The following is a 21,413-nucleotide window of genomic DNA, read 5'->3' on the forward strand; positions in this document are numbered from 1 at the left end:
CATGTGGGATTTTATGCATTTTATGCTGTTTAATCATTAAGAAAAACTTTCAATTTGTCACATCCCTACCCTGGGCACATGCCTGGTCGGTATTCAGCCATGATTACCAGAAGTTTAGATCGCTGGCTAGACTAATTTACCAATCTTAATTGTTAGCTGACATGGCTAATTGAGTGACTGACATAACAAGAGAATGTCTGCTGATGCACAGCCACATTTTTAAATTGCACCTTGTGTATTCTACTATTCTAACTCTCAACAGTAAGCGGAGACCCCACTGAGTTCCTAAACCAGATATTTGTAAAAAAAAAAAGTATTATAAATTATAACTTTTTGGTCGGGGGCCAGGGGCCCTAAGCGACCATCATATTAGTGTCATCGTGCAATGGAATTAACACAGTGAACATGCGTACAAAATGTTAAATTGGACAACAGATCCCCTTCTCATGATTTAATTTTGAGAACCTCGCTTCAATTCCGTTAACTAGGCTTACACCGCCCCCCAGTGGTGATAGTGTCCTACACCATTGCAATGCAGCCCTGTAGGTGGACACGTTGCGAAACATGCACGCGGAAACTTGCGTGCCCACGTCTCCGGGATCCAGGGCAGGCTGTCGATCTCCAACATGGCGGCGTTAGGTGAGGATTATGTTAGCTAAATTCTGCATGGGCCGGGTGTGGCAAGCATGGAGATATGCATTGAGTAGCATCGACTAAACATTTTAGAAAGGGATGGACTCACCTTTTGAAATACATACTTTCTCCGGGTGTTTCAGAATTGCGTGCTCTGTCAGGGCTGTATCACGATCGACGCTGCAGGGTGGGAGTGGGCATGGGACGGAGGGACCGAGTAAACATCGCACTTACAGTTTTTTCCCCCCCCAGGAAGAGGATCTGGTCATAGACCACAGGAATGACCATGCGTCTTCATAGATATTATTTGTTTGAGACGACAATAGTTGCTACTGTGCCGACAGTGCGTTATCTGCTGGGTTTTAGAGGTAGTTAGTTACCTGTAGATGCTTGACATCTACACTATATATACCGAAGTATGCGGACACACCTTCAAATTAGTGGATTCGGCTATTTTAGCCACACCCGTTGCTGACAGGTGTATAATATCGCGCTCACAGCCATGTAATGTCCATAGACATTGGTAGTAGAATGGTCTTACTGGAGAGCCCAGTGACTTCAAACATAGCACTGTCATAGAATGCCACCTTGCCAAAGAAGTCAGTTTGTCAAATGTCTGCCCTGCTAGAGCTGCTTCGGTCAGCTGTAAGTGTAGTTATGGTGAAGGGGAAACGTCTAGGAGCAACAATGGCTCAACCGCAAAGTGGTAGGAAGCTGAAGCTCACAGAACGGGACCGCCGAGTGCTGTCCTTCGTTGCAACACTCACAACCAAATTTCAAACTGTCTCTGGAAGCAACGTCAGAACAAGAACTGTTCTTCGGGAGCTTCATGAAATGGGTTTCCATGGCCAAAATTACCATGCGTAATGCCAAGCATCGGCTGGAGTGGCGTAAAGCTCGCCGCCATAGGACTCTGGAGCAGTGGAAACGCGTTCTCTGGAGTGATAAATCATGCTGCACCATCTGGCAGAGAACTCTACCTGCCCGAATGCATAGTGCCAACTGTAAAGTTTGGTGGATGAGGAGTAATGGTCTGGTGCAGTTTTTCATGTTTCGGGTTAGGCCCCTTAGTTTCAGTGACGTTAAATATTAACGCTACAGCATACAATGACATTCTAGACGATTCTGTGCTTCCAACTTTGTGGCAACATTTTGGGGAAGACATCCTGTTTCAGTATGCCCCTGTGCACAAAGCGAGGTCCATACAGAAATTGTTTGTTGAGATTGGTGTGGAAGAAGTTGACTGGTCTGCACAGAGCCCTGACCTGAACCCCACCGAACACCTTTGGGAAGAATTGGAATGCCGACTGCGAGCCAGGCCTAATCGCCCAATATCGATACCCGACTTCACTAATGCTCTTGTGGCTGAATGGAAGCAAGTCCCCGCAGCAATGTTCCAACATCTAGTGGAAAGCCTTCCCAGAAGAGAGTGGAGGCTGTTATAGCAACAAAGGGGGGGGGGATCAACTCCATGTTAATGCTCATGATTTTGGAATGAGATGTTCAACGAGTAGGTGTACACATACTTTTGGTCATGTAGTATATGTAAACAAGAGATTTGACAGCTGACCTACGTTGACAGTATCTGGGGCATGCACAGTAGACCAGGGTGAGGTATTTATGTTTTGTGGGGTGTGTCAACATCTGATGGAGGAGGGGAAGGGGATGTCTGTATGGTAAATCAAATGGGGACCCTTGTGCATCATGGCCTCATTTCATGCCATTGTGAGCTCTCTGCAAGTCTGTAAAGGGAACATCCACACAGCACTGAAATGGTCTGACTGTGAACCATATGGCCGGCTTGGAATGACCCTTAAAAATCAGGGAAATGTTAGTCTTGCAGGCTTATAATTTTTCCTTCACTGACTCACTACTAAGGGACCGTCATCGACCCAGTGCAACATCCCCAAACACTTTTGCCTGATTCACACTATAGGCACAAAAGCAAGCCGGCTTGGTTACGCAGCCACCATTGTTGCTGGAATCATATTGGAAAGGACAGTGTGACTGTGAAAATAAAATATCCAAGCCAGCACAGTAAGGTTTTGGTTCAGCCCTTTGGTATGAATCAGGCAATCGAACCAGGAGGAGTGTGCATATATGATGCATTAGGTCTATGTTGGTCTGTTAGGCTATGAAGCAGGCACTCTGATAGCAGTAATACAATTTTCCCATCACAGTCAGTCTTGTCAGAGGCTTGTCAGAGAGCTGTTTGACCATGATGGTAAATGTTTCCCTCTACTCACAGCAGCTAAGAAGAAGGGGAATAAGAAGGTGAAGACCCTATCTCTGACTGACTTCCTTGCTGATGACAAGGGGGGCAATGCTCCCACAAGTTACGCTCCCACCAAGCCCGCTAGCAGCTGGGCAGACGAGACCGATGACCTGGAAACAGAGGGTGAGATACTTCCGAAAAATAAACAATCGCCATACATATTTTCTTCTCTTTAGGCCTATATGTTGAGTGTTTATTCAACCAGGATAATGTTGGCTACTGTAATCCGTTTAGGCCCAATCCTGTTTTGTGATATTCACCTCTGGTGTCAGTGCACCTGTGTTTGGTATTCATAGTCAACGTGTCAACAGCTGCCGACACATCTTATTGTTAGGATCCGTACATACGGTACCTAAGCAGGGTGACCTTAAAGAGGCAATTTGCAGTTCAAACAACAACAAAAGGGACACCCTGCCACTGTTTTGTTAAATAGCTGGATAAATGTAACCACTCTTAAATTCATAGACGGCTATGGATGCAAGGACTCATCATCCATGAGATCAAAATTATAGATCAAATCAAATTTTATGTCACATGCGCTGAATACAACAGTGAAATGATTACTTACAAGCCCTTAACTAACAATGCAGTTTTAAGGAAAAAAAGGTGTTAATTGAAAAATATCAGCAGCTAAACAACAATAGCGAGGCTACACACAGGGGGTATCAGTACAGAGTCAATGAGCAGGGACACCGTTTAATTGATGTAATATGTACATAACCGTTCAAAAGTTTGGGGTCTCTTATAAATGTCTTTGTTTTCCATGAAACCATACATGACATTAGTTGCAAAAGGATAGGAAATATAGTCGAGACGATGACAAGGTCATAAATAATGATTTTTAATTTAAATAATAATTGTGTCCTTCAAAACTTTGCTTTCGTCAAAGTATCCTCCATTTACAGCAATTACAGCCTTGCAGACCTTCGGCATTCTACAGTGGCAAATATTCACCCCCCCCCCCCTTTGGCATTTTCCTATTTTGTTGCCTTTAACAATCTGGAATTAAAATTGATTTTTGGGGGGTTTGTATCATTTGATTTACACAACATGCCTACCACTTTGAAGATGCTGCAAGTCCTTTGGGGTATGTCTCTATAAGCACTGTTTTTGGGCAAAATTGTTCCAGCTCTTTCAAGTTGGAAGGTTCCGCTGGTGTATTCTTTAAATCATACCCAGATTCTCAATTGGATTGAGGTCTGGGCTTTGATTTTTTAAATGTTTTTCCTTAAACCACAAGTTTTTTTAGCACTATGCCATTTAAGGTGAACCTCCGGTCCTAGTCTCAAATCTGGAATTTTCCCTCAAAATGGTGGTGCAAGTTTTGGCACAGCTCGCCACTGGGCCTATTCAAGGATTTCTGGGCTTTGATAGGCCATTCAAGACCTTAAACCACTCAAGTGTTGCTTTAGCAGTATGCTTAGTGTCATTGTCCTGCTGGAAGGGCAACCTCCATCCCAGTCTCAAATCTTTGGAAGACTGAAACAGGTTTCCCTCGAGAATTTCCTTGTATTTAGCGCCATCCATCATTCCTTCAATTCTGACCAGTTTCCCAGTCCCTGCCGATGGAAAAACATCCCCACAACATAATGCTGCCACCACGATGCTTCACTGTGGGGATGGTGTTCTCGGGTTGATGAGAGGTGTTGGGTTTGCACCAGACATAGCATTTTCCTTGATGGCCAAAACGCTACATTTTTGTCTCATCTGACCAGAGTACCTTCTGCCATATGTTTGGGGAGTCTCCCACATGCCTTTTGGCGAACACCAAACATGTTTGCTTATTTTTTTCTTTAAGCAATGGCTTTTTTCTAGTCACTCTCCCGTAAAGCTCAGCTCTGTGGCGTGTACGGCGTAAAGTGGTCCTATGGACAGATACTCCAATCTCTGCTGTGGAGCTTTGCAGCTCCTTCAGGGTTGTCTTTGGTCTCTTTGTTGCCTCTGATTAATGCCCTCCTTGCCTGGTCCGTGAGTTTTGGTGGGCGGCCCTCTCTTGGCAGGTTTGTTGTGGTGCCTTATTCTTTCCATTTTTTTTTCTTATAATGGATTTAGTGGTCCTCCATGGGATGTTCACAGGTTTGGATATTTTTTTATAAACCATCCCTTGTCTGTACTTATCCACAACTTTGTGCCTGACCTGTTTGGAGAGTTCCTTGGTCTTCATGGTGCCACTTTCTTGGTGTTGCAAACTCTGGGGCCTTTCAGAACTGGTGTGTGTATATATACTGAGATCATGTGACAGATCATGTGACACTTAGATTGCACACAGGTGGACTTTATTTAACTAATTATGTGACTTCTGAAAGTAATCGGTTGCACCAGATCTTATTTAGGGGCTTCATAGCAAAGAGGGGGAGTACATATGCACACACCACTTTTCCATTCAAAAAAAATAATTAAACAAATTGAAACATTATTTTTTAAATTTCACTTCACCAATTTGGTCTATTTTGTGTATGTCTATTACATGATATCCAAATAAAAATCCATTTAAATTACAGGTTGTAATGCAACAAAATAGGAAAAATGCCAAGGGGGATGAGTACTTTTGCAAGGCACTGTAGTTGTCAATGTGTTGAGGTAATCTGAAGAGATTTCACCCCATGCATCCTGAAGCCCCTCCCACAGGTTGGCTTGACTTGATGTGCACTTCTTACGTGTCATACGATCAAGCTGCTCCCACTACAGCTCAATAGGGTTGAGATCCGGTGACTGTGCTGACCACTCCATTATAGACAGAATACCAGCTGACTGCTTTTCCCCTAAATAGTTATTGCATAGTTTGGAGCTGTGCTTTGGGTCATTGTCCTGTTGTAGGAGGAAATTGGCTCCAATTAAGCGCCGTCCACATGGTATGTCATGGCGTTGCAGAATGGAGTGATAGCCTTCCTTTTTCAAGTTCCCTTTTACCCTGTACAAATATCCCACTTTACCACCACCAAAGCATTTCAGACCATCACATTGCCTCCACCATGCTTGACAGATGGCTAGCTTTGAGTCTAGACAGTGTTTTTACAATGGAGTAAAATAAACGTATATTTGGGGTTCTGGTCGGGTATGATAGTTGAACTAAGCTCATGAGGCATTTATACATGAATTCTTAATTAAGAATCAATGGGTATATATGTGGACACCCCTTCAAATTAGTGGATTTGGCTATTTCAGCCACATCTGTTGCTGACCGGTGTATAAAATCTAGCACACTGCCATGCAATTGCCATAGACAAACATTGACAGTAGAATGGCCCGTACTGAAGAGCTCAGTGACATTTAACGTGGCACCGTCATAGGATTCTACCTTTCCAACAGTCAGTTTGTAAAAATTCTGCCCTGCTAGAGCTGCCCCGGTCAACTGTAAGTGCTGTTTTTGTGAAGTGGAAGTGTATAGGAGCCTCGTCTAGGAGCTGCCACACAAGCTCACAGAACTAGAATGCCGATTGCTGAAGTGCATAGCACGTACAAATCATCTGTCCTCGGTTGCAACACTCACTACCGAGTTCCAAACTGCCTCTGGAAGCAACGCCAGCACAGAAGTGTTCTTCAGGAGCTTCATGAAATGGGTTTCCATGGCCTAGCAGCCGCACAATGCCAAGTGTCGGCTTGAGTGGTGTAAAGCTCACCGCCATGGCAGCCAATCAGTCTGTCCATTTGTATGTCTGATTCTTGAGATCAGAGTTTTAAGAGTTTTTATGTATTAATGACCCTGATCCTGTTTACAGAAGCAAAAGCTTTTGATGTGAAGGTGGATGCTGTATATAACTATTTTTAGTTCTTTCTTTTTGACGAAATGTACTTTTTGAGAAGGCTTTTTTTTCTGCCTCGGGCCGCTCGTAAACTGTAGCCTACACCTTTTTGGAGTTGGAGCCTGCCGAGTCAGGAGCGTCTGTCTGCACGCTAGGCCTGCTACGCGAGCGCAGGTGCGCACTGAAGGCTAGGATAGGAGAAGCGGTTGCCAGATTGGGAAATCTGATGCACTTTGGGAAAATCTACGTCGTTCTGCACAACGTCTACTTGTTGTTGCACACCTGTGCTGAAAGAGCTATAAAAACCGCCATTTATGTATCTGTTACTGTACTTGCTCTTTACTTAATGACATCCTGGATGAAATAGGATGAATGATCAATGGGTGAGTGACGAGACCATGTCTATACCACCAGGTTCTCTCTCTGCTATTGCATTTGTACACATTTTCTTTTTTTTTTAGAAAGGATTGGATGAGTAAAGGAGGACTGGTTGCAATTTATGTGAAATCCAAGTTTAACACTTGAAATTCTGTCGATTACCAAACCCAAACATTTGGAATTTCTTTGGGTTAAAGTGAACGTTTACAAGGACTCCCGCATCTCTGTACACGGCTGCTACAGACTGCCCTCGGCTTCGGGAGATGCAAGGAACTCTCTTTCTGATGTCCTACACAAGCTAAATGACTTCATAAATGAATTCATTCTTTTAGGAGGTTTGAACTTTTGAACTGGGACATGATTACATCTGTATCGGACTCTTTTTACAGAACTGTGTGACTCTCTGAATCTCGATCAATTAATCAATGCGCCTACAAGACCGAGTCCCAGAGCACCTAACAAATCAACGCTACTGGACATTCTTCTAACGAATACCCCTCACAAATACACATCGACTGGGATATTCTGTAATGATGTCAGTGATCACCGTTATATTTTACAAGACATTTTAAAGACAGTTTGATGAGCAAGCGTTCTTACATGATCTGTACCATAATATTGACATTGATAAGCACACCCCTGTGAAGACATTTAGAATCAGTGGTTTTCAGATAACTTAAGCCAATAGTGTAGGGTTTTTTAACAAGCACTTCATATCTGCTCGTTCTGTTTTTGATAATGGTGGGGCACAGGCCTCTAATGTAAGCTATGTTACAGTAAACCATGATATAGGCCCTCGTGAACCATTTTAACTTTGAGCCTGTTTCTTATGCTGAGGTCTATAAAGCATTAAAGGCAATAGAGACTAAAGGGTCCGCAGGTCCAAACCACCTGGATCCCCTACCTCTTAAAGATAGCAGCTGTGGTTCACATGTTCAAGTTGAGTCTCTTGACTAATTCCATACCCAGCATTTGTAAATCAGTTTATGTCTTCCCCTTGCTAAAGGGTGGAGATCCCTCAGATGCTAATATATATCGTCCTATTTCCAAACTCCCTATCTTGGCCAAAGTCTATGACGTTTTTCTTTTTTGCGTTTTAATTGAAAATAACACACTGAGCAGGGTTCAGTCTGGCTTTTAGATCGGGACACAGACCACAGCTGCAGCTATAGCAGTGAAAATGACATCATAAATGCACATGATAAAAAGCAACATTGTGCTGCTCTGTTTGTTGATTTATCAAAGGCCTTTGATTCAGTTGACCATGAATTGTCGGTAGCTAGACTCAGTAACAGTGGTCTCAGTGAAGAGACCGAACTCAATGTGTATATACTGACAATCAAAAGTCTAGCTTTCTTGCCATTAATAAGAGGTGTGCCTCAGGGTTTTGCATTAGCTCCTGTGTTCTCAATTGTATTAATGATTTGGGAAATGGGATGCAACCTGCAAAGTTCCATCTATATGCAGATGATACAGTCATATATTCATTTGCTGCTTCTCTGGTTCAGGCAGTTGAAGAACTCCAGACTGCTTTTCAGTCACTGCAGGCCACCCTTTATGGTCTCAAGTTGGTCTTGAATGTACAAAAAACTAAATTCATGACCTTTACCATGACCTTTGTCACATCTGGTGGCTTATCCATTGGAAAAAGCGTCCTCCTACACATACCTAGGTATATAGTTGGATGACAAGTTGTCCTTTAAAGTTCATATGAATGATCTTTGTAATAAGGCCTGCTTCCCACTTATGGCTAGAAAGAACCTTGTTCATGCCACTTTTCTCTCTGTAATTGATTATGGTGACTTGTTTTAAATGCATGCAGCCTCCTCCATTTGACAGAGACTGGACTCTGTTTATCATGCATCCTAGTGCTTTATTACAAATCCCAAGTCACTCGTCCACCATTGCACCTTGTACCAAATGATAGGTTGGACTTTATATGTGCAGGAAGCTACATTTGTATGTGTTCATCTACAAAGCCCTTTTTTTGTAAACTCCCACTTTACCTCTAGTCTGGTCTCCTTCACCACCAGCAGATACCATACCCGGTCTGCTAGGTGGGTGCTACTTAAAGTCCCCAGGATATATACAGTATTAGGCGAGACTGCCTTCTCGTCTTGAGCAGACTATGGATCTATATGCATCTAGATATGTTAGTACCCCTGAATTAATTTAAAATATTGATGGGAGATTCTGTTACAGAGGAGTGTAAAATGCTTTTTTTTTAGGCTGGATCATGTTTTCATTGTATGTATTGATTGTTGCTGCTGCCTTAGCCAAGTCTCCCTTGAAAAATAGTCTCTGGGTCTCAATGGGTTTTTCCTGGTTAAATAAAGGTAGAAGAGCAGTGCGACCAGGTTCTCTGGAGTTATGAATTACGCTTCACCATCTGGTAGTTCAAATGACGAATCTGGATTTGGCTGATGCCAGGAGAACACTACCTGCCCGAATGCGTAGTGCCAACTGTAAAGTTTGGTGGAGGAGGAATATTTGTCTGGGACTGTTTTTCATGGTTCGGCCTAGGCCCCTTAGTTCCAGTGAAAGGAAATCTTGACTTTACAACATACAATGACGTTGTAGACGATTCTGTGCTTCCAACTTTGTGGCAACAGTTTGGGGAAGGCCTTTTCCTGTTTCAGCATGACAATGCCCCTGTGCACAAAGCGAGGTCTATGCAGAAATTGTTTGTCGAGATTGGTGTTGAAGAAGTTGACTGGCCTGCACACTGCCCTTACCTCAACTCCATCGAAAACCTTTGGGATGAATTGAAGTGCCGACTGCTAGCCAGGCCTAATTGCCCATCATCAGTGCCCAACCTCACTAATGCTTTTGTGGCTGAATGGAAGAAAGTCCCCGCAGCAATGTTCCGACATCTAGTGGAAAGCCTTCCCAGTAGAGTGGAGGATGTTATAGCAGCAAAGGGGGGGGACCAACTCTATATTAACACCCATGATTTTGGAATGCGAGTATGTCCACATAATTAAAATTCCAAAAATAGATTGACCCTTTAACCGCCAATCTCTCTCAATTCTCTCCCGTCTCCTTCGTCCAGTGTCCACCTCCTGGCATACAGAGGAGGATATGTACAGGGCCCCGGCCATCGACCGCTCCATCCTGCCCACAGCACCCCGTTCAGCCCGGGAGCCAAATGTTGACCGCTCCCGTATCCCACGTGGTCCCCCTTACACCGCCTTCCTGGGCAACTTGCCCTACGACGTCACTGAGGACTCAATCAAGGACTTCTTCAGGGGTGTGGGGGTAAGTGCACTACGAATGTAAAAACATGAAACCGTATGTAAAATGTATACACGCGTGACTGTAATTCGCTTTGGACAAAATAATCTGCTAAATGGCACATTGTTTTATATTATTATATTATAATGCCCTCAAATTCAAGTCTGGACCTCGAAACCAGTTCCACTGCTCTTTTTCATTATTTCCCTAGAGTCAGGGACTGATTTAGACCAGGGACACCAGGTGGTAATTAATGATCAGGTAGAACAGAAAACCAACAGTAGTCTGGACCTCGTAGGGTAAGATTTGAATACCCCTTTTATAAAGTATTTGTCAAGTTGCTGCTAGTATTTGTTCATCCAAACCCAGACATATCTCTTTCTCTCTCTGTGTAGATCAGTGCAGTGCGTCTTCCTAGAGAGCCCAGTAACCCAGAGAGGCTGAAGGGTTTTGGCTATGCTGAGTTTGATGATGTGGAATCCCTCCTGAGTGCCTTGAGTCTAAACGAAGAGGTGAGTAAATTTTACAAAGTGAGCTACAAGGGAAAAAGTCAGTGAAAACACCATTCTCACCATTCATAGGTTTAGCCACTAGATGGCATCCATTTGTTTTTTAAAGGCCCAGTGCGTTCAAAAAACAGATTTTTTTTTCTGTGTTTTATATATATTTCCACACTGAGGTTGGAATAATATTGTGAAAATTCTGATAATACCTTTCTACTGTAACAGCTGTTTGAAAAGACTGCCTGTAATGTCGGCCTGTTTTGGTGGGATGGAGTTTTGTCCTTTCTGGTGACGCCACCAAGTTGTAAATGAGTTAATAGGCCAATAAGAGAGTTCCAAACCTCTGCCAATAACAGCTAGTTTTTAATTTTCCCCTCCCCCTTAGACCATTCCCAGACAGTCCTAGCAAAATTCTTGCTTGAGAAATTGGTCTTTGCTATCTTAAAAAATAACTGATATTGGCCCGAGATGGAAGGAATGTTGAAACATAATTAACTAAATTACAGTTAACGAAAATTAATGCTTAATCCATTGTAAACTAATGTATAGAATTTATTATACAAGTGACAAGTCACAAGTTCTACAGCACAACGGCAAAGTCATGTCTTAAGTGCAAAACTAACCTTTTTATGCCTGTAAAGTACATGTTGGATAAAACATTTCACCACAGGCCTGATGGAAACAGAACATTTGTTGATAAACTTTACAAATGTTGATAAAGTATGCTAGACAAGGAGGACAAGGACAATCTTTTCCTGTCTGTAAAATTAATTATGTGAGAAATGTCAGTAGATAGCTTTTATGGGCAAATATATACTGAACAAAAATATAAATGCAACATGGAACATTTTCAATGATTTTACTGCGTTACAGTTTGTATAAGGAAATCAGTCAATTTAAATAAATAAATTAGGCCCTAATCTATGGATTTCACAACTTGGCAGGGGCACAGGCATTTGGGACCCAGGCTCACCCACTGGGGAGCCAGGCTCAGCCAATCCGAAGGAGTTTTTCCTCACAAAAGGTCTTTATTACAGACAGAAACACTCCACTTATCCAGCGTGCCAGTGGCCATTGAAAGTGAGCAATTTCCCACTGAAGTCGGTTACGATGCCAAACTGCAGTCAAGTCAAGACCCTGGTGAGGGCAACGAGCACGCAGATGAGCTTCACTGAGATTTATTCTGACAGTTTGTGCAGAAATGATTGGATTGTGCAAATCCACAGTTTCATCGGTGGCTGCTCTCAGACAATCCCGCAGGTGAAGAAGCCGGATGTGGAAGTCCTGGGCTGGCGTGGTTACATGTGATCGGCATTTGTGAGGCCAGTTGGACATATTGCTAGCTCTGAAGGACGCTCCTGCAGTCAAGTCAGCATGCCAATTGCACGCACCCTCAGCTTGAGACATCTGTGGCATTGTGTTGTATGACACAACTGCACATTTGAGAGTGGCCTTTTATTGTTCCCTGCACCTGTGTAATGATCATGCTGTTTAATCAGCTTCTTGATATGCCACACCTGTCAGGGGGATGGATTATCTGGGAAAGAATAAATGCTCACTAACAGGTGTGACGCTATCGTTTGTATGTGTACGTTTTGTCATGTACGAAATAAATATATATACTTTTTTTTATGCTCTTTGCTAAGCTATTTTTGTTTTCAATTCAAATAAAACAATCACAGTAAGGTACTTACCCAGAAAGGATTTGATATTGAGATAAAACAGCTGCATTGGACCTTTAATGTTTACTCTTTCTCCATGCAGAACTTGGGAAATAGAAGAATCCGTGTGGACATTGCAGACCAGTCTAATGACAAAGGTGTGTGTCTTATCTTGAAGCTACAGTACTACCATACACATTTTTGCAGCTGTGCATTCTACATACACTTTCGCAGTTCAGATAAACTTGATTAAGCATCAGAAGAGTTTTGTCTCCACTTCCTTTCTGACTCATCTGTGTCTCTCTTAGGGAGGGATAATCACTCCATGGGTGGCCGGGACAGGGACCGGGGGGGGGACTTTGGCCCAGACAAGACAGACTGTGATGACTGGAGGGCTCCTCGGCCCAGTGGAGGAGAGAGTGACGACGGGCCGCCTCGGAGAGACGACGCCTTTGGAGACCGTGAGTACAGTACAGGTCAGAAACCTCATGTCCTCTATGTGGGGTACATTGACCCCCTAATAAACCCCCCTGCCCCCTCTCTGTCTGCCGTTTGCTGCAGGGTCACGGGACCGCTACGAGTCAGACAGGCCCAGAGGAGATGATCGCTACGGAGGGGGCCAGGACAGGTTCAGGGATCGCTATGATGACCGGGATCGCAGAGATGACAGAGGAGGTCAGTTGGAATGCCTGGTCTTACACCAGTACACCTATACACATTCAGCATTTTAGTGAGAAGGCTTACTAATATAGTATTTCTGCCGCTTCCCTCAGGTGGTTTTGGTGGTGGTGGTCGCAGGGCATTTGGCACTGGTTACAGGCGCGATGAGGGAGGACAGGATAGCTACCGGCAGGATAGCTACCGGTCGGATAGCTACCGACGGGATGACTACCGGGTTAGTGGGGATCGTTATGGTGACCGTGGTAGTGATCGATACGAGAGACGGGAGGAAAGCCGGGATGACAGAAGTGAGAAAGTTTATTAAAATACATTATCTCATTCTTCATGTGCACCGGCCCAGTGAAACCTGTACTGTACCAGGGTGTACTTTTTGGCCATTCTTAGGTGCTGTCGAGAGGCCCAAGTTGATCCTGAAGCCCCGCAGCGTACCCAAAGAGGTGGAGCAGAGCAACACCCCGTTTGCCCCCTCAGGCAGGGCTGCCTCCATCTTCGGCGGGGCTAAGCCAGTGGACACGGCCGCCAAGGAGAGAGAGGTCGAGGAGAGGCTGAAGAGGGAACAGGAGAAACTGCAGCGACAGCTAGAGGACAGGATCCCAGACCGCAAGCCCAGAGAGAGGTATGTTACGAAGGGCAGAAGAGCATAGGCTAAAATGAGGAAATGGAGTAAGGAATAAACTTCATGTATAGGATGTTATCCTTGACTCATTGTTCCTGGTCATCCCTCAGGCACCCCAGCTGGCGCAGTGAGGACCAACCTGCAGAACGCTCTCGGACGGGCAGCGAGTCTTCCCAACCAGGCAGCCAGTCTGGCAGAGGTGAGAATTTGACTGGCTATGATGGGTAATGCAGTCAGCCGTTATATCAGTACTGTAGTCGCTGAGATGTCTTTGGAGGGTAACGTTGTGATTTCAGCTGACTTCTTTGGGAGGGTTGGTCTAAAATAATAGAATACGCTTTTCCTGTTGGACAGTTGTGGACGTTGGACAATAAAGTCCTATTTTCTTCTTTCTGTCCCATTGCCAGCCTCCAAGCGCAGGGAGAGCGAGCGCTCGGTGGACAGTGGTCGTGAAGAGGAGCCCTCCTCCCCTGTGACCCTGCCCCCTCCCAGACTGGACGGGCAGCCCCTGAAGGTGGTGTTTGCCCCGCCCCCCAAGGAGAACGCCTGGGCCAAGAGGACCACGCCCGTTGTGGGCTCCAGTGAGGGCTCGGCTGGGCAACCTGTCGCCCCCAGCAGTGAAACAGCCCCACAGCTCACCAGGTTAGAGGTCATCCCATAGATTAATTCTATGAGTCACCCCACCCTACAATCCACATGCCCCTAACACCTCAATTAAAAGTTTTGAGATTATGACGCAGGACATTGAGGTAATTTCTGGATTTGTATGTTACCCTGCATCACTGCTTCATATGCTCCAGACCAGGCAGTGTTAGAGCGCTGATTATGCTTTTGGGTACATTGTAAAATGTTGGTCCCATGGCACTAATGTGTCTCTACCTGAGTGAATGCTGTCAATGAATGGGCAATATGACCAAATAAAATCTTCACAGAGTTCAAGTAACAGACACATCTCAACATCAACTGATCAGAGGAGACTGTGTGAATCAGGCCTTTAATTGCTGCAAAGAAATCACTACTAAAGTACACCAATAAGAAGAAGAGACTCTCTTTGGCCAAGAACTACGAGCAATGGACATTAGACCGGTAGAAATCTGTCCTTAGTTCTGGGGTACAAATGTAAGATTTTTGTTTCCAACCTCCGTGTCTTTGTGAGACGCAGAGTAGGTGAACAGATGATCTCCGCATGTCTGGTTCCCTCCATGAAGCATGGAGGAGGAGGTGTGATGGTGTATTAGTGCTTTGCTGGTGACACTGTGTGATTTATTTAGAATTCAAGGCACACTTAACCAGCATGGCTACCACAGCATTCTGCAACGATACGCCATCCCATCTGGTTTGCGCTTAGTGGGACTATAATTTGTTTTTCAACAGGACAATGACCCAAAACTCACCTCCAGGCTGTGTAAGGGGTATTTGACCAAGAAGGAGAGTGATGTCGTGCTGCATCAAATGACCTGGCCTCCACAATCTCCTGACCTCAACCCAATTGAGATGGTTTGGGATGAGTTGGACCACAGAGTGAAGGAAAAGCAACCAACAATTGCTCAACATATGTTGGAACTCCTTCAAGACATTCCTCATGAAGCTGGTAAAAAAGCAAGAACCATCCTTGAATGAGTAGTTGTGTCCAAACTTTTGACTGGTACTGTATATTGAAGTAGCAATTGAGAGAGAGCCCTTTGGAGATTAGGGGGAAATTATCAGACCAAGTGTGAGGACACTTCACCTGACACAAGACTAAAGTTATAAATGTATCAATATCACAGACCTGATTTGCCCGAACGAAAAATGTCGCAACACCCAACAAATATGTACATTTATTATAACCCACATAAATAATCAAATAAACCTTTATAATTGGCAATGATTTATATATTTCCAAAAGAAAGACTTGTATCCATATGCAATATTTGTTCATCAATATCCTTGCTTTCATTAATAAAATGATGATAGACTCAGATGTTTGTTTCCCCCCCCCCCCAGCTCCACGACCACGGGTAAAACCTTGCTGAGATGATTAATGTGGCGGCAGGGTAGCCTAGTGGTTAGAGCGTTGGACTAGTAACCGAAAGGTTGCAAGTTCGAATCCCCGAGCTGACAAGGTACAAATCTGTCGTTCTGCCCCTGAACAGGCACTGTTCCTAGGCCGTCATTGAAAATAAGAATTTGTTCTTAACTGACTTGCCTAGTAAAATAAAGGTATCGTCAGTTTCTCAAGCCAATACGTCTTAATGCCCTTCACCAGTTCATCTTTGCTTGTAGGCTTGACAGAGTTTACAGTTGACAGAGTTTTCAGTTGATGCCAATCAAGTTTTGATCAGGTTTAAATACGGAGACCTACATTAACATATAGTTTTTAGATATACTGTAGGCCTTACCATAGGTGAGGTGAGTCTCACTAGTGTTGAGTAATGTGCTGTGAAAGTGTTTTTAGGTCTACTTACTCTGCTGGCGTCTTGACCCAGATTATTATACAACAAATACAATAATCATTCACAAACAAATGATAATCGATCCCATATAGTCTGTTCTAACAAAAAAAATATTTTAAAGTCTTTAGTACAGTCAAGATTAAAAACAGTTGAATGAATTCCTGAATTCAGTTGCTTTAGCCGACCATGTTGCGGTTGATTTATTGTTTAGTTATTCAAGGCTCCTTTCTCTTCTCTTTGCTGGTTCTTTTAAGAACTTGATGGTATAGCAATAGCCTAATAAACTTCACATTAACTTGAATCATCTCTTCATTTTGCCCACAAGAAAAATCACTAACAGTCTAGTATAGTCCCATGTAAGCTCAGCTGGTAGAGCATAGCGCTTGCAACGCCAGGATTGAGGGTTCGATTCCCATGAGGGACAAGTATGAAGAAGAAAAAAGTATGAAAACGTATGCAATCACCACTAGAAGTCATGTCTGGAGAGTCAGGTAGCCTAGTGGTTAGAGCGTTGGGCTAGTAACCGAAAGGTTGCTAAATCAAATCCCAGAGCTGACAAGGTAAAAATCTGTCATTCTGCCAACTGTTCCTAGGCCATCATTGTAAATAAGAATTTGTTCTTAATTGACTTGGTGAAATAAGGTAAAAAACAATAAATAAACCCCAAAAAATGAATATATCGTTTTTAATTTGATTATTGCCAGTATAATTTAGCCGCTTTGACATGCATCATCCAAACAGCGGCTGAAGGGAAAATGCGATCTAATGCCAAAGTCTCGGCGACTTCTTGCCAATGTTCAAACGCTCTCCATACTACATCGGCCTGATGTATCATGTACATCATGCAGATGTACCAGTCAAAAGTTTGGACACCTACTCATTCTAGTTTAAAAAAAAAAAATCTTTACTATTTTTACTATTTTTTACATTGTAGATTAAGACATAACACATATAGAATCATGTAGTAACCAAAAAGTGTTAAACAAATCTAAATATATTTTAGATTCTTCAAAGTAGCCACCATTTGCTTTGACAGCTCTTGGCATTCTCTCAACCAGCTTCACCTGGAATACTTTTCCAAAAGTATTGGATTTCCCACATATGCTGAGCAATTGTTGGCCGCTTTTCCTTCACTCTGCGGTCCAACCCATCCCAAATCATGTCAATTGGGCTGAGGTCGGGTGATTGTGGAGGCCAGGTCATCTGATGCAGCACTCCCATCACTCTCCTTCTCGGTCAAATAGCCCTTACACAGCCTGGAGGTGTGTTTGGTCATTGTCCTGTTGAAAAACAAATGATCGTCCCAGTAAGCTCAAACCAGAAGAGATGCCGTATTGCTGCAGAATGATGTGGTAGCCATGCTGGTTAAGTGTGCCTTGAATTCTAAATAAGTCACTGACAGTGTCACCAGCAAAGCACCATCACAACACCACCTCTATGCTTCACGGAGGGAACCACACACACAGATCATCCATTCACCTAACACTGCCTGTTCACCACGCTATCATCCAGAAGGTGAAGATAGTACAGGTGCATCAAAGCTGGGACCAAGAGACTGGAAAAACAGCTTCTATCTCAAGGCCATCAGATTGTTAAATCAAATGTTTTTGTCACATGCGCCGAATACAACCGGTGTAGACCTTACAGTGAAATGCTTACTTTACAAGCCCTTAACCAACAATGCCGTTTTAAGAAAATACCTTTAAAAAAAATAATAAGAGATAAGAAAAACAAATAATTAAAGAGCAGCAGTAACAGCCATCACTAGGTAGCTTCCACCCAGTTACATAACCCTGCACCTTAGAGGCTGCTGCCTCATACATAGACTTCAAATCACTGGCCACTTTTAATAATGGAACACTAGTCACTTTAATAATGTTTACATATTTTTGCTTTACTCATTTCATATGTGTATATACCATATTCTATTCTACTGTATTTAGTCTATACCACTCTGACATTTCTCATCCTAATATTTATACATTCCTTTATTCCGTTCTTTTACTTTTAGGTTGTGTGTACTGTTGTGAATTGTTAGATATTACTGCACTATTGAAACAAGTCCAAATCAATGTAATATACCCAATCACAAAGAAATCCATTAGTATTTTGTTTAGGAAGGTCATAAAAAAAAAACATGTTACTAAGACAATTTATTTTAAAAGAACAGAATAGCGTGTTTTAAGATGTGTTTCTCTGTGCTATAGTATGGTTGCTTCATGTCAACAAAATGAATTAACTTGCTACGCTTTTTAAGGTGGGTGTATAGCAATCAAAACGTCTGGCCTGCATGGACCTCTGTAGGATTATTTGACAAAGTAAGCAAGCACCAATGAGCTTCATGAAGACGCCCTCAAAGAGGCCCTCTGGTGGTTTCAACCAGCATCAACGGCTACAAAGTCTGACAGTGAAATACTATGACTCATGCACTGTAACATGCTGTACCAATACCGCAGTATTCTGCAAGCTGTGCTGCAGTATGATCCAACATGTAAATGAGGACCCACTGTATGAACAGGGATGTCCTACCCTGTTTGATATTCTAGCAATGCACCTAACTGAGGAGAGTATAATCAACCATGTTTCAGCAGTACATATTCCATTGACATGTGTATTTCTTTTCCAGCTCCTCAAGCTTAGCTGATGAGGCAAATAAAAAAGGTAAAGATTGGCTGCTGACACTGAATTTACTGCCATATTGAGATTTTAGCCATTGTTCAGACTTTTCAATTAAACTCCTACTTTTTCCGAAATTCTGTTCAGAGGTGGAGCTCAGCGAATAAGTACAGTCTGCAGCCTTGCTATAATGGATGCAGCCCCACATGACAATATGGAGGACAATGCAGACAGAGGTGGAATGAAAGAAGTGAAGATGTTCGATGCCAAAAGAGTGAGATCTCTGCTCTGCACCACAACCTGGCTGGAGCAGCACTACAGCTCCCTTCCTGCTAACCTGCTTCAATAGAAACCCACCCCACAGTGCTGACTGGCTGCACCATCAGGACTGTACCTAAACATAGAGAAATAATGACTGGTTTTAAGTAAAAAGAGACTGGAGGTTGAAGTTTTAATCATTATAACAATTTTGAAAGGTGGGGTTGAGAAAACATGTATTGCTACGGGCGTCGTCGCCACCCACCACCAGTCTAAATGCTGGACTATGTAAGCTGTCTGAGCTCTGTAAGCCTGGTTATGCTAATGATGGAGCGCCTGTGTCCAAGAGGTACAGACAAGAGTTTTAATAAAAGAAAACAGACAGTCTCCTTATTTTAGGGGGCTTTGCTGACATACCTTAACTACTTTTTGACTATGGGGGAAGCAATGTTTGTGTTCCTCTGATCATCATGTATAGCAGTCATTTCGCTGCTTCTTTCCAGGGTCTTTCCGTCAATGGCTTCCTGCTTCCTTCACAGAAAGGAACCGCTTCCTTGTCTCATCCGGACCTGCCTGGAGGTCAATGCCAAGGCAACCATGTCATGGAAAATCATACGAGCTGTGTGATAAATGTTTTGGAGGCATTCTCTTCACTCACTCTTATCCATGTGACAAGTGTTGACTGGCATTTTAATGCAGAGGATGTTTCAGCATTGTCGTATGTAACCCCACTATCACATGTAACTGAAGGAGATCTCATTAAATGTTTCTGGATGTTTCTGTTTCTTTATCTGTTACGTGCATGACTGCAGAACCAGACTCTTACGGTTCTTTAAGCCATGGGAATGTCAAGTCACCCTTAACTCACTATGGGGAGCTTTTAAGAGTGGGAGAGCTTGATATAAGGATTTTTTTTTTATAGATATACCTCAAGGGTAATGGTACGCCACTGCTAAATTATGCCGTTTTGATTGTCGAATCTAACCCCTCATTTCCCACCTTAAAACAATATTCACCCAGATTTTGGTTTCTAGGTGTATTTTTGTCACATTTTAGGTTCACTTCAAACAGATGAAAATGTGATATTTATCTTGTAATATCCTGTCTATACAAACCACCTCTTTCTTCACATCCCTGACCTGTGTGACCCTCAGGTTGTGACCTCTGACTTTGTGTGACAGGACTCATTAAGCACAGCATATTTTGGGTGGGTTCTCTGCTTCGGAACGCTGATAGTAAACAGGCATTTCTGTGTAATTTTGAGGGGGGGGGAGAGAGAGCAGGGAACAAGACTCAGTGTGTCTGAGGAGTATACTGTAGCCTGAAGCTGGTCCAGCTGCATGTGCTCCGAGTCACTGTTAAACTCTTGACATTTTCCCAGCATCTTTTCCTGCTTGTCTCCCATATGGTCTATTCCTGGATACCAAGGCAGGCGCCTCCGCCCCCAGGGGAAGTCTAGATGTCCTATCCTGGGAGGGAGAGACAAGCCCCTGGTTGTGTTCAGTCAAGGTTAAGGGGGGTCAGTAATGGGAAATGTGTGGAACAGTGCCTCAGATCTGAATTCAAGGTTGAATTAAAGGAATTTTACAAGGTAATACCCTCACCACAGCTTTGAGGAAGTTGAACTTTATTCTCAAAAGCAGCTTTTATTGGTCACTTTTGAATGTGAATCTATTCAATTTTCTACCTAACCCCCTATTATTTGTCATTCTCATACATTGTTATAAAAATGTTTTTTAAATTACTATTAATAGTGCCCTTAATATCATGAAGATGGTTCCTATTTAGCACATTTCCATCACATCGCTTGTTCTGTACCTGTTTCCTCTGTTTTCCATAACTACAACCTTTTGCCACTACTACGTTTCATATCTGGCCTTTGTATCGGGTCAAATAATATATATTTTTAAATGTCCCAAGTTACCTACTGACAACAATTCCCAATCCTAACATGAGGATTGATTGATATTTGGTCCTTTACTTCCTGGCATGCTAACTCCTAGACACTATAGGGATAGTTCGACCAAATGACGTATTGCTTTCCTGACCTCGTAAGCAGTCCATGCTTTGGTTGTTTTACTTTTTAGGATTGTGTGGCACAAATCCAACATAAGTCAATGGTACCTTTGGTATATTAGCAGTTTTGCACTTCATTTCCAAATCATCTACTGTATAAATAACGTCAATGACACAATCCATTTTTAGATACTTTAGGATGATTTGGACATGATGTACTGTCATTTTGTCATTTGGGTGAACTATCCCTTTAAATATAGCCAGCTTTCACTTAGCCTTTTTTTCCAGGAGCAACCTCCCTAAGGGGAAGAAGTTTGTAAGTCCCACATATTGTACTTGAATATACAGCACTTCATTTTGGTTA

General features: G+C 43.1%; 1 protein-coding gene across 3 annotated transcripts; it reads left to right on the forward strand.

Moving 5' to 3' along the window:
• The first annotated feature begins 505 nt into the window (after window positions 1-505).
• Window positions 506-19,811, forward strand: eif4ba (eukaryotic translation initiation factor 4Ba). Of its 3 annotated transcripts, none has more exons than XM_035739410.2 (13): window positions 506-639; window positions 2,882-3,031; window positions 10,082-10,287; window positions 10,659-10,775; window positions 12,531-12,585; window positions 12,736-12,888; window positions 12,989-13,102; window positions 13,201-13,395; window positions 13,493-13,724; window positions 13,835-13,923; window positions 14,132-14,366; window positions 18,786-18,820; window positions 18,923-19,811. In XM_035739410.2, exons 1-13 carry the CDS (start codon window positions 627-629, stop codon window positions 18,940-18,942), a joined length of 1,614 nt encoding a protein of 537 aa, XP_035595303.1. In that variant the 5' UTR covers window positions 506-626; the 3' UTR covers window positions 18,943-19,811. The 3 variants fall into 3 exon arrangements, with proteins under 3 accessions (XP_035595303.1, XP_035595304.1, XP_035595302.1); XM_035739411.2 differs by having other exon boundaries at window positions 565-639; window positions 2,885-3,031; XM_035739409.2 differs by lacking the exon at window positions 506-639 and adding an exon at window positions 856-1,001.
• The last annotated feature ends 1,602 nt before the right edge of the window (window positions 19,812-21,413 follow it).

This window comes from Oncorhynchus keta, chromosome 27 (genome assembly GCF_023373465.1).
Source record: "Oncorhynchus keta strain PuntledgeMale-10-30-2019 chromosome 27, Oket_V2, whole genome shotgun sequence".
Taxonomy (NCBI): domain Eukaryota; kingdom Metazoa; phylum Chordata; class Actinopteri; order Salmoniformes; family Salmonidae; genus Oncorhynchus; species Oncorhynchus keta.